Raw genomic sequence first — 17,211 nt, 5'->3', positions numbered from 1 at the left:
GCAGGGATACTGGAGTAGAGAGTCCGGCTTATAGTCGAACCTCGGATTCAGGAGGAGCAGTATGGGTTCCACCCTGGTCGTGGAACACTGGACCAACTCTTCACCCTCTTCAGGATTCTGGAGGGTTCGTGGGAGTTTGCCCAACCAGTCCACATGTGCTTTGTTTATTTGGAGAAGGCATTCGACTGTGTTTCCCAGGGTATTCTGTGGGAGGTGCTTCGGGGGTACAGGGTACATGGCTCTTTGCTACGAGCCATTCAGGCCCTGTACAAACAAAGCAGGAGTTTGGTTCACATGGCCGGCAGTAAGTCAGACTTGTTCTCAGTGAGAGTTAGACTCCGTCAGGGCTGCCCTTTGTCACCAATTCTATTCATAATTTTTATGGATAGAATTTCTAGGTGCAGTCAGGGGATGGAGGGTGTCCGGTTTGGTGACCTCAAGGTCACATTGCTGCTGTTTGCAGATGATGTAGTCCTATTGGGGACATCAGGCTGTGGACTTCAGCTTTCGCTGGATCGATTTGCAGCCGAGTGTGAAGCGGCCAGGAAGAGAATCAGTACCTGCAAATCCGAGGCCATGGTTCTCGGGCGGAAACGGGTGGAGAGCCCTCTCTGGGTCGGGGATAAGCTCTTGCCTCAAGTGGAGGAGTTTAAGTATCTCAGGGTCTTGTTCACGAGTGATGGTAAAAGGGAGTGGGAGATTGACAGGCAGTGATGCAGGCTCAGCAGTGATGCAGGCTCTTTACTGGTTTGTTGTGGTAAAGAAAGAGCTGAGCCATAAGGCAAGGCTCTCGATTTACCGGTCGGTCGATCTACGTTCCCACCCTCACCTATGGTCATGAGCTTTGGGTAATGACAAAAAGAATGAGATGGTGAATACAAGCGGCCGAAATGAGTTTCCTCCGCAGGGTGTCTGGACTCTCCCTTAGAGATAGGGTGAGAAGTTCGGTCATCCGGGAGGGACTCAGAGTAGAGTCGCCGCTTCTCCATGTCGAGAGGAGCCAGCTGAGGTGGTTCGGGCATCTGTTTAGGATGCCTCTAGGACGCCTCCCTCAGGAGGTGTCACAGGCAAGTCCACCCAGGAGGAGACTCCGGGGAAGACCCAGGACACGCTGGCATGAGTATATTGCCCAGCTGGCCTAGGAGCGCCTCGGAATCCCCCCTGGGGAGCTAGTGGAAGTGGCTGGGGAGGTCAGGTCTCATTGCTTAGGATGCTGCCTCCGCGACCCAAACCCTGGAGAAGTGATGGATGGATGGATGGATGGATGGATGAGTAACCAGAATTCATTATGTGGTGAACTGTCATGTATGTGATGTGTTCCCTTCAACACATTTACAAAAATGTGCTGGGCAGATCTATTTGCACCACACTTTTTAGATTAGCTTTTGGCACCTGTGCAGTCTTGTGTGTTCCCGCTATCCATCACATAACAAGCTGATCAGTAAGTGACATGATTGACCTCAGCTGATCCACACCGAAAACAGCGGAACGACTAGATCCAGCTTATATATAATGTCAATGAACCAAACACTACAAACTAGGGCTGTTTGATTCTTGACACTTTAGAAGGTGGACAAACACACACAGCTAACTCACCCTCCTAGGACAAAATTCAAAAACAACTACATGCTATGAGAGACTTTGCAAGGCCACACCATATGGCAGCCAGTGGAGAACACCACACAGTCACAAAGAGTCACAAGAATGTTCACATCCTATGTTTTACATACACCCAAAAAGAACAAATATAATTCCATCTCCCTACCTTTTTCCGAGTGTACAGCCAGACACTGAAGGATGAGTGACTGCTACCCACTTCAGACCAGCTGCCCACGCCCCAGATACCGCCACCTTCCTTGGACTAGCTGCCCATCCTACAAGTTTTCATGGACTCCTAGCTATTACTACTACTACTACTACTACTACTACTACTATTAGTAGTATAATAACTTTGTAAATAGCTTGACCAGAGGAGGATAGTTTCCCCCTTGTGAGCCTTGATTTCTCCCAAGGTTTCTTCCTCAGCTCAGAGGGAGTTTTTCCTTGCCACTGTCACCCCGGGCTTGCCAACCTTGAGGTTTTTACATTCATGTTAAAACTTTGTCTTTACTGGAATTCTGTGAAGCTGCTTTGTGACATCAGTGAATTCCAGCATGGTACCATGGCTAGGGTGCCACCTGTGCAAGTCCAGTCATGAAATTTCCTCGCTACTAAATATTCCACAGTCAACTGTCAGTGCTATTATAACAAAGTGGAAACGATTTGGAACAGCAAAAACGTAGCCACAAAGTAGTAGGCCACATAAAATGACAATGTGGTCAGTGGATGCTGAGGTTGTCAACTTTCTGCAGAGTCAATTGCTATAGACTGCCAAATTTCATGTGGCGTTCAGATTAGCTCTAGGAGAGTGTGTAGAAAGCTTCATGGAATAGGTTTCCATGGCTGAGCAGCTGCATCCAAGCCTTACATCACCAAGTGCAATGTGAAGCGTTGAATCCAGTTGTATAAAGTGCCACCACTAGACTCAAGAGCAGTGGAAACGTTCTCTGGAGTGCCAAATCACGCTTCTCTGTCTGGCAATCCAATGGACGACTCTGGGTTTGGCAGTTGCCAGGAGAATAGCACATCTGACTGCATTGTACCAAGTATAAAGTTTGGTGGGTGGGGGGTGGGTTTTTCAGGAGTTGGGCTTGGCCCCTCAGTTCCAGTGAAAGGAACTCTTAATGCATCAACAGACCAAGAGATTTTGGACAATTTCATACTCCGAACTTCATGGGAACAGTTTGGGGATGGCCCCGTCCTGTTCAAACATGACTGCGCACCAGTCCACAAAGCAAGATCCATAAAGACATGGATGAGCAAGTTGTGTGGAAGAACTTGACTGACCTGCTGATGTTGCTTCCAAGGGCAATTAAAATTCTTCAGTGCGCAATTCAACAGAAGACAGGCACGGTGTACTTCAGCACTCACCAGTTCAGCTTTGAGTTTTTGCAAGGTCTTCCACTTTTTTGGATGAGCTGTTGTTGCTCCTAAATGCTTCCATTTCACAGTAATAGAACTTAATTGACTGGGAGAAAACAGGACAGAAATTTCACAAACTGACTTGTAGCAAAGATGGCATCCTATGGCAGTGCCATATTTAAAGTCACTGAGCTCATCAGTATGACCCATTCTACTTGCCAGTGTTGTCTACTGAGATTGCAAGGCTAGGTGCCTAAATTTTATCCACCTGATAGCAATGGGTGTGGCTGAAACACCTGAACGCAATAATTAGATGGTGTCCCAGTACTTTTGTCTATGTAGTGCATTTAGTTGAAGTGAACACAATTTATAAAATGTAATACATCAAGAGACAGAGGACTTTTGTTTTCAAGTCAATACCTTTATTTGAACGTTGTTCTCAGGGTGTCTGGTTACCAGACAGAACATTACAAAAGCATTAATGCCACCAACGTCTTTCTTTGTAGTTTGAAACCAGGCCATATTATGGAGCATACGTGCAATGTATTGAATGTCTTTTTATTAAAAAAAAAAATTATCCTTTAAAAAAAAAAAGAAAAAAGATTAACAGACCAAATACAACGTATAAATATCTGACCTAATGGTTCAACACTTAACTCTGTACAACCATTCTAAACATGGAAAATTCCTTTCAGGGGAGGATTCACACTGCCAACTCCAACGTTTCCTTAAAATAATGTCAAACTGAATAGTTTGCAAGTCTGTTTTAGTGTATGTGTGAGATATATATATATATATATATATATATATATATATATATATATATATATATATATATATATATATATATATATGTGTGTGTGTGTGGGCGTGCGTGTGTGTGTACACTGCATGTTTGAAATGTCCCATCCCCCACTTGCACCATTTCTAATACCAGAAAGGTCTTAACTAAACCAGCAGTCTGATGTACAGTTATCATTCAATTTTTTTCCAATGTTTGTGTATTTGTCCTTTACGCCAACTACACCAACTTCTTCTCCAGCCTTAGCTACTCATCCAGCTCAAGAGGAGCCCGAGGACGGCGGGTTGATGACGTCTGTACACTGCGGTTCACAGAATGGCCCAAAGCGTCCATACACATCTTTAGCCCTCACAGCGAAGTAGTAAGTAGAACCAGACACAAACTGAGTCAGAGTGCAGGCCATGGGCAGGGGGAGTGCCTTCACTTCGCCAATCTTTTTCCACAGTGACGGAGATGAGGCTGCACCACCAGCTGCTGCCCCCTGGTGGTCCTGATGGTAAGCGTATAGGTGGTAGCTATCCACTGCTGCGCAGTTGCGATCCGTTTCAGCTACACACCAGGACAGGACAATACCGTTCTGACTCTGGACACGGGCCAGCTTCAACTGCGGCTGCTGGGGTGGTGAGGTGTGGGCAGCCTCTGGAGGCAGCCTTGCAGGAGGAGTTGGGGCTAATGGCAACGGAGGAAGAGGAGCCGAGGAGGATGAGCCCGGACGGGATTTAGAAGGCAAGTCCTGGATGGACACAAATAGTGAATCATCAATCCAGTGTATGACTTTCCTGAGTTAATATGTTCACATTTGTGTGTGTAAGCAACCCATATTTATTAGTGTAAACAGACTTCCTGACTAAACAACCTATACACTCAAAGTCTACACCTGACCACAAGTATCCAATCTTATTCCCAAAGGTTGGTGTGGCTGCAGGTTTTAACAGCAAACATACACTGGAACATACTTGATTTCACTTGTTTAACAAATTGGTCTTCAACACTTTGTTGGGACGAAAACTCGCAGTCACATTGCAGACAGGCATCACATTGCAGACTTCTGATCATTCTTATTACAATCACATGACCATGCATCAGGTTTGGCTGGGACCACATGAAAGTGGCTTAAATCCATTTTCCAAAAATGTTTAGCTAAAGCACATGTACACATCACACATTTGTTCAACTTCAGCCATGTATAGTGAATATAGACAAGTAAGACAAGCTACAAAATGTTGCTTGTATTAATGATACATCTAATTGTAGGGGAAAAAAAGCATTATAATTCATAAGTTATTTTTCTCTGTCGAAAATTGCATTGCAGAATTGTAGTTGCATGTACTCACCACTGAGGGTCGATGCTGCACTGTGGAGCGACCTGCTGAAAATGAAAAAGAGTAAATGACAACCGATCTCAAATAGCAGCCATCTAGCTTCATTCAAATATGCACCTTTACGAAACGCTGTGCAATTCATATGTACATAAAATGAGAAATTATCACACAGATTTAACCAGGGTAAGAGAATAAAATAGAGTAAGAGGGTGAAAGATCGATGTGAGACAGGAGCAAAGAAAAAAAAAAAAATAATAATAATTTAAAAACATGACCGTCACTTACCAATAGGGATGTATAGGTCTACAACACAGAAACAAAAGAACACAGAAAAGAAGAAGGGAAAAAAAAAAAACCCAAAAAAAAAAACTCACCAACAGAGGTGGAGCTGACTAACGGGGGTGGCCCTGAGAGTCTCTGGGTAGAGGTGGTAATAGAGGAAGCAGTAGCCTTCTGCACACCTGTCACTATAACAACACAAACCCACACATAAAGCCAGCCGGACAATGAGGGAGTGAAGGAAAACGAAAATAACCACAACACAAGAGAAAAATGATAAAGGGTAATGGAAGGGGAAGCACAAAGGCAAACCAATGGTGTGGCCTTTTACCTTGCACATCATCATCATCCTCAGTCAGGTCTATGAATGAACTCTTGGGCCGAGCAGACTGGGGAAACAACAGAAAGCAATAAACAACAAGCAGAGTGATAAATACACACACGAAATTTACGAGGAATGAAAAATGTAGGAAGTTCAGAAACTAATCACTTGTGGTAAAGACTCCAGTAGCACTGTTACTAGGTAAATTATTAATTAATAAATTTAACATAAAATTTTGGTTCACACTGAGACAGGGGTAATACTGTGGAGTAATTTAGTTCACTACACAAATGCAAGTTAACCAAATTTTGTACTGTTTTCTAGGTATTCTTATTTGTCAAAAGATCTGTGTATACAAAATCTTTTGAGAGCCCACCCCTATTGCACATAAAGGCCATTCTAAAAACCAAATGTGTTCTAATGGCTCCATTACTTGCACAGTGCTTGGACCCCGGTGGTTGCCACTTATGATAGAGGTTCATTTAGCTCTCAGAGCAATTATGCCAGTCCACAGAAATGTATCATCAATTTTAGAAGCAGAACAAACAAAAGATGGTTGTCTTTGATGTCAGCAATGACCATGTACACATGAACCTTTGTCACTTAACATTTGCAAGCTACTAAAGAAATGAATCCAAAAATGAAACTGATATTTTTATTTACCAATCAGAACCATTTTTATTCATATGCACGTTGGCTGAATAATGACCAAGAATTGCTGTTGCGCTGCGTTTGCCAACAGAAATCTACGCGAGATCCCCTCAATGTGGCCCACTTTATCAAAACTATAAAATGATCAAATCTACACAATTCACGTGAATGGCATATTCATCATTCAAAGCAGTGCATTTTGCTGAAAGGCAATGAGTTTTATGTATGAATTGAAGAGTGGTAAAACAAATTTCCTAACAGTGAAGCTTGAGCATACTACACATACCTGAGAAGGCGATTTGGCTGGAGTAGAGTTAGAGGCTTGATTATCTGCAGGTGAAACGAGAATGACAAAGCAAGATCACACCATGCTCTCGTAAAGCATGTGGAACAATTACTCAGATAAAATCCATCAATAGTTTGAAACCTAAGGAATGCACATACAATTAAATGATTATTACAAACGACTTAAAAACTAAATGGAAAAAGAACCACTGGCAAACACAATCATAAATATAGTCAAAATGACATCTTTCTAGTACACCACATAAGTCAAATTCCATGTCTAGAAATCACAAAATTGGTCTCTGCGCATTAACAAGTGTCTGTAATATTTTGACCCATCTCAGACACGATGAGGTTTCAGAACAAAAAGCGCAGTTCTAAGCATAAAGTCAGCTTTTGTTTTCTTTGCACAACGGAGCTCTTTCAAAGATGCTTGCAACATATTTAAGGCTCAGCAGGTACTGAAGGAAACCACTTGATGCCAGCATGTGGCCAATTAAAAAGTGCTGATTTTTTAAAGGAATAAGCAAACAGACTAAAGATTTTACATGTACAATATGAACAATATTATCAACGATATTTAAAATGGACTTACTGGTAATCTTGAAAAATACCAAACAGTACTTTACACATTGTAGAGGTGCAAACATGCACACACACCTGTCTTAGAGGCCATTGCAGATGCAGAAGGTGGACAGGTCGCGGCTGCAGCCGAACCTGTTGCTGCAGGGCCTGTGGTTGCCGGGGACGACGAGGCTGTAGCCACTCCCACCACAGCCGCACACTGCGTTGGTGTGCGGGCAGTTGTCACGGAAACAGCGGCACTGGGTGAACTCACAGCCCCTGAACCGCCCTGATACATTGACCTTCCTGACGACATCTGCGGAGCTGTGGAGGATGACGATGGTGAGGAAGACGAGACGACATTACCCGCCGACTTCTGCAGGATGATGGTGGTTGTAGCTGTGGTGGTCTTGGCTTTGTTAAGATTGTTAACTGTGGCCAGTGAAGACACTGGGATCAGACCAACACCCCCCGCTAAAGTCCCTGCTTGTCCATTGGCCATGGCCAGCGGCAGCTGAATCAGCAAAGGCTGGATGGACATGGACTGGCCCCCTGATGTGGCCGTGTTTGTATTCATGACGCCTGTGTTAGGGCGGGTCTGCAGCAGCAGAGTGCCTGGCTGGGCCTGGCCGGTCAGAGAAGAGGTAGAGGAGGAAGGGGTGGAGCCTGTTGTTGTTGAGAGGATTTGAAGGATAGGGGCAGGAGCAGCCAAGGCAGAGGATGTTGGCGTAGTTGGAGTGGAGAGAGGTTTAAGCTGAGCTGGGGTAGCTAAAGGAGGACACAAAAAAGTGTTTTATCCAAGTTTCAAAATGTAAAACAATTTTGACACCAATTCAGAATTAAATATGATGCCAGAATCATGAATGCAAAAACATGCAAAACATTCCAGACCCTAAATTTAAGACCAAATCTCACCTGTAGTGCTGGTTGACCCTGGAGCATTGGGCTGCTTCGGATCTAGTGTGGTCCTTTCGATGCTAAAAATAAACATTAAAACAACATTAAATCAACTAAACAGCAAATGAAAAATAAGCCAAAAAAGGTGAAAGATCAAAACAAAAGTTTGGGACACTACATGTAAATGTAGAAGTATCTATTTTACCCAGTGAGGAGTCTCGCTACTAATTGTGCTTTGAAGAGGAGCAGTAAACCAAAGTGAACTTGAACCAACAGTTCTCTCTAAGGCAGTTAAATCAATTAGTCCCAATGGAGAAAGTGCTCACCGCTGAGTTGCTTGGATGGTGTTGGTTGTGGCAGTGGCCTTTGCAGCAGCAGCCTGCAAAATAAATAAAGACATTTAAAAAAGGTAAATTTAAAAAAAATTTAAAAATCCATTATTCCATTTTTGCTTACTCATGCATTTCCTCTCATACACAAATCACCAAAAAATTATAAATGAGCCGTTTTAAAACATGTTTATTTACATGGGCAAATCAGATCATTATATGAGCGCAAGCAAACTTCGCATGTGTTTCCAAAAGAATTGGTAGGAGTGGGAATAAATTTGAGCATAAACTTGACAACCAATAAATAAATGAATAAATAAAAAACCTACCACAAAGCTATTAACAGCATCATCTACAATATCAATTAGAAGAAAAAAAAAAAGACAGAAAAGAGCAATACTAATAATTTAGGCACACAGTAATCCAGTACAAAAGTCGACTTGCTGCAACTATTCCGTGTCATTTTATTACACTGCTTTTGCTTTATACTACTGATACTGCCAAAAAACACCACAAGCAAGTAAGTGCAGAAGCATTTCATATGCTGTACTAATACAGCATTTAAAATGTTATTTTACACAATCTCCCATTTTATCCTTTCCATTTCTCGTAATTTTAACACTTAAGCTTGGTCAGTAGGGGGAGTAGTGTGCTCAGTGTTCAACCTCAAACTCTGCTTACGAGAATAGCCACTGGCGAGATGGTAAATGCTGATTTTTTTAAAATTTTTTTATTACTGACTATCAAAACATCCACATGAATTAGGGCTTGCTTCTTGTAAAAGATGCATAAAATTGGTGCTGGCAGGGTGGTGCTTATTATAAAATGAAATGGATTCATCATTTGTGCTCAAAACCTTATTCTTTCATGAATACAGGCCAGCGTCAAAAGTGGGCTTCCACTGATTTGCTTTAGCTACAAGACACCAACTCACCTCTTGAACTTTTTTAGAATTTTCTGTTGCCTGATTAGCAGCTCCAAACTTCTTGGACAGTCGTGAAATCTTAGCCTGAAACCAAAGACAAGTGCAACAAGTGTGAGAACAGAAATCTAGCACAATAAGCTTGTTAAAATGATTTGAGGCACTCAGTAAAAAAAGCTAAAGCTGCTAAGACTTGGGTTAGAAAAGAATCTAACTAGAATGTGAGGACGTGGGGCTCCTCTAGTGCTTTAGCAATTTGTAAATGGACCGTCAAGTGTTTTCCCTAGGAGTGTGCATCCCACAATGATCAGATTCACGCTAGAGTGCCCAAACATGCAACGGCTAGGAATCTGCTGTCATCTCCGGCACTTGACATCACGATTGGACAGCGAACAAGAGTGGTGTTTATGAACGATGATCACAAAGGCAACAACTGGCAGAAGCAGTATAAGGGAGATCATGATATTTCAGCTTGTTTTTAGCTTCTAATGCACATGCAGTTCATCTCAAACTTGAACGACCCTTAATTTGTTGACCACAATGCAAGGAAGCAAGAGATTATTGTCCCAGGTTTGTGTTCCGTCATCAGGTAAGAAAAAGGTTGGTCTTTGTGAATGCACATAATGCTACATAGTCGAAGGAAAAAATAAATACATTTAAAAAACCACTGCAAACCAACAACAAAACCTCATTCGAACAGTGAAGCATGGTGGAGGCAGTTGAATTGTATGAAGGAACAGAGTGGTCTGCAATCATTGCAGAACCAATTAATCCCAAATTTTAACAGGAACTTTCACAGCAGAACGTCTCAACATTCTGAATATCAATTCCTGTCTGAAAACTTACAAAATGAGTGGTTCAAACAGAAATTCAGTCTGAATTCAGTCTTTGTTCATTGTTAGAATTGGCCAGGTCAGAATTCTGACCTGGAATGCTGTAGCAGGTCAAAACACCTCCAAAGCACTGCACAAGATTAGGCCAAGATTTGTGACAATAGTGCAAAATACTAAGTCACAGAGGCCCAGATACCTGATCATTTCTTTTACTACAGCTCAAAGGTAGGTCACATTCCAGTGATATGGAAATAAAGTTCAATTCAAATGGTTTACAAACTCTCTCACAATAACATACACCCTCTTACTCACTATAATTCTGATAAATATTCATTCTTGTGAATCATTTATATGCTAATGTATGCATCTTCATCCAAGTCTCAGGTTTGTTCACAGCAATCTATGCTGAGTTTTTCTTTCATATCATCAGGAGTAAAACTAGACAAACACACAGTAGGTCCTGGGTCAGCACTCACCTGCAGCGTGCTGATGTGTTGAAGAGCATTTTGCTGTTTGGTGACAGAGTCTATCTTTTCCACCCGGTCCTTGAGCTCTTTGAGATTGTGGTCAAACACGGTCAGCTGTAGCACCCGCAACCGATCCTCCACCAGCTGCTGCACCACCTGAGAGAATGGATTTGAACAAATGACTTAAAGAACTGAAAACACTAACAGATGCAAAAGATGCAAGTGGAGTCAAAACCGGCAACATCGTTTAAACAGCAAAAGTTGGATGTTAGTGATTTTATAACCTAACACCATTAATCATGATAATCACTGCAATACAAAGACTCAACTGGCTAATTGCTCAACTTGTTTGAGTTAAATTTTATTAATACAGAACTATTATATGCAGTTACGTGTGTTATAATGACATTGTTATGAACATTGGTTTAACTATCACACTTTAGAGCCCTAAATATCAGTTTTATAAATTGAAATCCAGTATGGGTCACATGGCCATACTAAAACACTCATATGATAAACAAGCAAACCTTTTCAAGTTTCAGGCGGCTGCCTGCTTTGGCTGTGATCTTCAGCTCCAGCTGGGCCTCAAGCTCCACTCCCTCCACCCTTGCTCTCTTCCCATCTCTCTCCTCTTTAATATCTACATCTTTTCGTCCATCTTTAACCCCTTCTGGCGAGAATGACCTCTTCTTAGCTGCGGGAGTGACATTACCTGTTTATGACGAAAGGAAATGCAGTGTATTTGCTTTAGAATGTACAACGAATATAAAATTTGGATCCTTGATTTGTTGACAAGAATGTAAGACGTGTATTATTCCAGGTCGGAAATAACAAAATGATTGTGAAAACATGATCATACTTTCAAAAATAACCATGTGGTTATATTAAAGACAGATACTGTTAGTGATTTAGATGGGTGTGTCCTAGCCAAGCCAAGATTAGATTACTTTCCAGCTCGTCTACAAGAATAGTGTCTATTGAACTTCAGGGGCGATTGTTACATAAAACGCAAAATTCAACTGTACACAACCGTTAGCACAGCATAGGTTTGTAACTCCACTGCAAGTTCGGACTGAATGCCTTGATTGTTTAATATACATGTGGTAGAATTATTTGAGCACTACCTGCTGGTTTTGAAACAGAAGTATTCACTCTTTGTTTCTTCACATTTTCTATTGCTTTTTGGAAGGGCTCTATTTACCTGTGCCATCTGCAGCTTTACATCCTTGCGCACCCTCTGTCTCCTTCTTCTCGTCTTTCACAGCATCCAGATCCATCTTGTCCTCGCTCTTCTCTTTCACTTCATCCCGCTCTCCCTGGCCCTCATCTTCCTCACTGAGAAACAGGAAGCCCTCTTTCACTTCCGGGTCACATTCCAGGCCAGCAGCGGGAGAACCAGAAGCAGAGGACGAGGAGCTTTTGATGCCTTTCTCCTCCTTTTCCTCTGCTGAACCGTTGTCAAGTGGGGCGCCATCTGTATCCATGGAGGCGGTCTCTCCATTGAACAGTTGGTCTGCAGGAGTCTTTTTCGGGTCACCATTCCTGTCAGATTTAGAGGTCTGAGAGGGAGAAAACGGACTTTAGTCACATAATCACATAAGGAGAGAAATGTGCAAATATGTATGGTAACACGTTCCTTGACTTCTATCTGTAATACGTGGCATGATTGGTTTGCGCTATTACGCAAACATGTAAACAAGCTGCAGAAGCGATTTCACATCAAACTTCTCGCAGTGCCAGACTGTGCACTCACTTCCATCTTGTCGGTGTCTGCTTCCTCAGTCTTCTTTTCGTCCTTCCTCTCTCCTTTTTTCTCCTCACTTTTGCCCTTCTCTGACCCTTTCTTCAAAGAAGGTGAGGGCGATCGAGAGTCGGAGAGAGAGGGAGACTGCCGTTGCAAGTCTTTTTCCTTCTCTTTCACCTTCTGTCCATCCTCCATGTGGGTTCCATTCACCAGCGGTGTTTGCGGCCGTGAGGAAGAGGAGGGGGAAGACGAAGAGTTGGAGGCCACATTGGACAAGGTGCTGTGGAGCGCTTCCAGCTGTTGACGGTCACTCATTTTCATAGTTTTCCGGGCACGGAAAATCTTCTTCTGAGGCTCTTCCGGCACAGCGACTTCCATTTTTTCACCTGCGTAAACTGGAGAGACAGACAAAGCGGTAAAGTTATTCACTTTTTTCCCTATTTACCGAAGTAAAAATAAAATAAAAATAGGCAGATTTTCCCAAATGTTGAATTTAGCCTAGTTACATTCAGTTCAGCAGCTATGTAAACCTCATTTGTCCAAGACCACCATCCTTGCTTCTAGGACACTATCTAGGAAGTACCACTAGGTGGCACCCAACAACCAGATCAGACTTTGCATTGTTCTACATACTTCTGCTGCCTTTTAACACAACAAACTACAGCTGCCATTGTCGCAATGCCACTCATCAGCAGTTACCCCGCCACAGGTCAAAGTTAAGCCCTGAAAAGGCATTTAAACCTGAGAGAAAAGCCTATTTAGCCTTTAACTACACCTGAATGTTTGCTTACAGCGTCATCTTCAGCAGATTGTCTCAGCAGATCAGACAGTATAAAGCTAAGTCAGTGGTGAAATTAAATAAGACATAAAACAATCCTGGTCCCCTATCAAATTGCCACAGTAACTAGTTAGCTCCTCAACAGTGGCAGAGCAAAATGCTTCTGATTGAAAAGCTGGGAGGGGGTGAAATCCCAGCATTTGTCTCCTCCCCCTTCAACCTCACTGGTCCAATGCTCACCCAATCAGGACAGCAGGTTACAGAGTCTGCTAGAGACAACAGAGGGTGCACATGTAATGCTGTGATCTTGTAACAAGTTCCAATTTCGGTATGAAGCTCGGATTCAAGAGTGTGTTTATATTTCTCTCTCACCCTAGTACAGCAGAAAGTACCAACACTAACCAGAATCATTTACTCAGGGCTGCGCGTGTCCACTGTGAAAACAGAGGATGGGTACAAATAATGAATGTAAACAAAATGTTTAAGAATATAATAAAAGCTTTTTTAAAAAGTCCCAAGATTTGATCCTCACAAAGCCACGTAAAGCCCGCAAACTCATTTTGTCTCACCTTACTGCTGTGTTCCTCAGTACCTCCCTGTTCATGGATTTGACCACAGGACTGGTCCAGAATCTGAGGGGGGGGGGATACATAAAGAAAAAAAAAAAAAGAAATTTGTAAAAAATGTATGCAATGCATAGTAGCACTCAAACCACAGTTCTACTAATCAATGCCTGAAGTATCACATAATAATGAACCCAGAGCAGAAAGTGCTAGCACGTTCCTCCCATTTAAACTGAACTAGGAACCAAATGTTAATCTAAACAAATTAAATCATGTTTATTTTTGTCAACAGCAAAACTACTGTCAGAATAAGAATAGTGCAAAAGGCCAGCAGTCGAGTGACTCAGCAATAATGGCTAAATGACAGAAATCCCTGCCAAATACTACAGCAGCTACTGCTTTTAGAGGTCAGTATTGCAACTATCAGTTCCACTGATGTCTACATGTCTTCCTAGCAGAATGTTGTATATATTTGCACAAGTTCAAATTGAGGACAGGTACTGCTAACAGTGTGTTTAACACAATCATATTTTTGTAGTAGTCAGACTACGCAGCCACCATAGCACTAGACAAAAAAACGTCTGTTGCATATGTTAAAAAAAAAAAAAGGTAACATACATAACCAGACAAAATTATACTCCGTAATCTCTAAATTAACTTCACATTTTTAATGTAGCTCCACTATGAACACTTGTTTGCATTTTTGCTCTCATATGGTGCCAGAAGATTAAAAATGCATGTCTTCCATGTGGCTAGAATGACTAATTTCATCAGAAGTTATTTATCTTTGTGCTTCTATTCCTTGCCAACATAGAACACCATAGGCAGAACACCAGAGTTGCACCCAGAATAACTTGAGCCTCTAGCCTGCATACAAATTAGTCTACACATAACTCATTCCATCTGTCAAATCTGCCCTATGTTGGTCATAGTTACCTCAATAGATGTTTATTTTCATCTCCCTAATAAAGACAAGAGGTGATCCCTGCATTAATATGCAAGAGCAGCCTTCTAATGTGTATAATTTATCTTTATGTTGATTCCCCTCATTTGTGCATCTCTGCCAGCACGTCACAACTACCAGTGAATATGACAGGCACTGCAAGCTTAATCCATGCCGCTTCCTTCGCATGTGAAACAGCCAACAAGTCGCTGCATTGCTGCTGCACTGCTGCACAGGCAAGCTGCACTTCTGCTAGTGCGCATGGCCTGGCCCCTAAATATAGCAACATCTGCTCCTGCACTGTTTGCACAGCGCCTCTCGCTTCCTGTCAGAACGTTTGCATTCCATCCCCAGTGTCTGGTGTCCATGGCAACCAGCTCAGAAATTTCATTTTTACTTATATCGTGTTGAAGGTCAAGGAACGAGACGGGCTAGCTTTTTTTTACTTAACGCTACTAACGACAATTCACTGAAGGGAGCTGAAGAAACCTGCATTTAGATCTTCCTGCGAAACAGCATTCGATACAAACCCTGAGATCAGCTCAAAAGGACTGTAAACTGCAAGGTCACTTGCAGGATTAGCCATTAGCCCACAAGCATAAGTGCATGGCTTGCAGGAAAGAAGAACTTCGTAACCTGAGCGACTGATCTTGGTGACCCACCACGCAATTCAGACTTGCCCAAAAAAGGTCTTCTACCTTTCTGGAACTTGCACAGCTATTCATACATTTAAGAGCTTACACAAGCATAAAAACGTCCTGTAGTAAAGAAGTAATGTAAAGCCACTAGATTTCTCCTTCCTTCCTCCATTTCCCCTCTCCTGGCTCCAGAGAAAGACTTTCCCAAAAAAAATGGCTGCTAGTCGCTAGCACCATCCCCTTTCCAATATTGTTGTTCATGGCACACATCCTCTGCGCTCCCCTCCCCCACAGCAAAGGCAGTGAGGAAACAAGCGTCTCTCGCTGCAGGGACTCGAGATGGCCGCCAGGGCTTAATTCTCTGCAGCTGCTGAAGCTGAATCAATCCTGACAACGGCAGGTCTCGAGCTTAGCATGCTGAGAGGATGCTAGCGTGGTGCTGAAGCTGCTTTTGCTACTATTTTAGTAAAAGAAAATTTTTGGTTTGTCTTAAGGCATGTATTATTTTCCATCCTCCACATTTTAATCCTCAGCTTTATCCCAAGAGGACGCTACAGGATTTCATTCCGTAATATATCTTCAAAGGAAGTTATTGTCGCTAGTACCTCGGTACCGCAATGTTCTAGTTCTTCATAGCCTTTTGAAGAGTGTGCTTTGATTTCAGCCTAGTCCGTCAACCATCAACCTTGGTCCTTTTACATCCTTTCGGAATCTGTGTAGCTAATGCAGTAGTTAAGACTCTTATACAGAGTGTGTGTATCCTGGAAGTCTAACAAATGAGATGATGTTCAAGCAAGAGCTATGGAAAATTTGCAAATTCAAATAAGTGACTGTTCACACAAGTGGTAAGCATTTATGCTCTTCAAATATCCTTTAGCAAATAACCCAAGTATTAGCTCCTGAAAGACTGAGTAGAAAGTTTATCGACTGATCATATTCATGTTTCAAATAAAGAAAATTGCAAAGAAAAAAGAAAGTTCTCAGTTCTGTTAAAACACCACAATCTCTGCAATTCCACCATCTTCCTGCCTTTACTTCCCGTTTCAGACAGAAATATAAACAATCAGTATTCACTAGCATAACTGCCAGAAGAGCCAGGCAAAAATTAATGCCCTTGTCTTACCTATATAATAATTATCATAAGAAATCATTAAATAGAAAGCTAGACTAAAAGAAAACTGCATGTTTGCCAATTCCTTTCCCAAAGAAACCAGTTTCCAAGAGTGTACATTCTCTGGTGAGGAGCTCTATATTCAGCAGCCCAAAACCATGGAGAAGCAAATCCGTCCAAATCCACACACCAATTGCCGTTTATCGCAGTAGTCTACAGCCTGCAAGAAACAAACACAATCTGGACCTTTACGACCAGACCACAACCCAAACTTCAGCAGACATTTCAGGGCCATGCATCAGTATTTGAGAAAGATAAAGTAACTGGAGACAACCATGAGAAATCTTGGGCTAAATGTGGGTCGTCAGCGACTCAGAGTGGAGACAAATTAAATATGAAATTCCTAAACCAATATAAAGTATCGTAAAGGCAGAGCTCAAAGTAGGGGGCGATAGTGAGCTCATCAACATTATCCGACAGACAAGCAAAGCCATTAGTACATGGCCGTAACAAGCATGGCTGAAATGTCAATCATATTTGTATCAACACATGATCCCTAGAAATAATTATTCATCAACATAACTTAGAAATCTAAAACTTGTAATGTAATTTTTTTTATTAAAACAACACCTCTCAAACTTGATGCAGTATCCACCCCCCAAAAAAAAAACCCACAAACATTTTAGTAGACCATGAGTTGTTTTTTGGGCTAAAAAATTTACTTACTGAGTCAGAGAGGCAAGGCCAAAGAGGGCAAAATCAGTTGAAGTAATATCCTCAATCAGGTCATACATATAAAG

The 17,211-nt window shown here is 42.1% G+C and overlaps 1 protein-coding gene across 9 annotated transcripts in view; it reads right to left on the bottom strand.

Moving 5' to 3' along the window:
* Window positions 1-3,361: 3,361 nt before the first annotated feature.
* LOC108428237 (activating transcription factor 7 interacting protein) overlaps window positions 3,362-17,211 on the bottom strand; it is a 52,157-nt gene continuing 38,307 nt past the window's right edge. For 5 of the 9 annotated variants that reach the window (XM_017699093.2, XM_037543521.1, XM_017699094.2 and 2 more), the window contains 14 exons: window positions 13,726-13,788; window positions 12,388-12,773; window positions 11,836-12,193; window positions 11,162-11,346; window positions 10,644-10,790; window positions 9,347-9,421; window positions 8,410-8,462; window positions 8,102-8,163; window positions 7,283-7,954; window positions 6,624-6,667; window positions 5,696-5,753; window positions 5,460-5,552; window positions 5,098-5,132; window positions 3,362-4,496 (listed from right to left, as the gene is read on the bottom strand). In XM_017699093.2, the coding sequence (XP_017554582.1) occupies window positions 4,023-4,496; window positions 5,098-5,132; window positions 5,460-5,552; window positions 5,696-5,753; window positions 6,624-6,667; window positions 7,283-7,954; window positions 8,102-8,163; window positions 8,410-8,462; window positions 9,347-9,421; window positions 10,644-10,790; window positions 11,162-11,346; window positions 11,836-12,193; window positions 12,388-12,756 (2,625 nt within the window). In that variant the 5' untranslated portion in view covers window positions 12,757-12,773; window positions 13,726-13,788 and the 3' untranslated portion in view covers window positions 3,362-4,022. Of the gene's footprint in view, window positions 4,497-5,097; window positions 5,133-5,459; window positions 5,553-5,695; window positions 5,754-6,623; window positions 6,668-7,282; window positions 7,955-8,101; window positions 8,164-8,409; window positions 8,463-9,346; window positions 9,422-10,643; window positions 10,791-11,161; window positions 11,347-11,835; window positions 12,194-12,387; window positions 12,774-13,169; window positions 13,556-13,725; window positions 13,789-17,211 lie in introns of those variants that run through there. The other 4 variants (XM_017699100.2, XM_017699099.2, XM_017699101.2 and 1 more) reach the window with 4 other exon arrangements.

Source organism: Pygocentrus nattereri, chromosome 12 (assembly GCF_015220715.1).
Source record: "Pygocentrus nattereri isolate fPygNat1 chromosome 12, fPygNat1.pri, whole genome shotgun sequence".
Taxonomy (NCBI): domain Eukaryota; kingdom Metazoa; phylum Chordata; class Actinopteri; order Characiformes; family Serrasalmidae; genus Pygocentrus; species Pygocentrus nattereri.
This window is presented reverse-complemented; position numbering and strand designations above follow the sequence as displayed.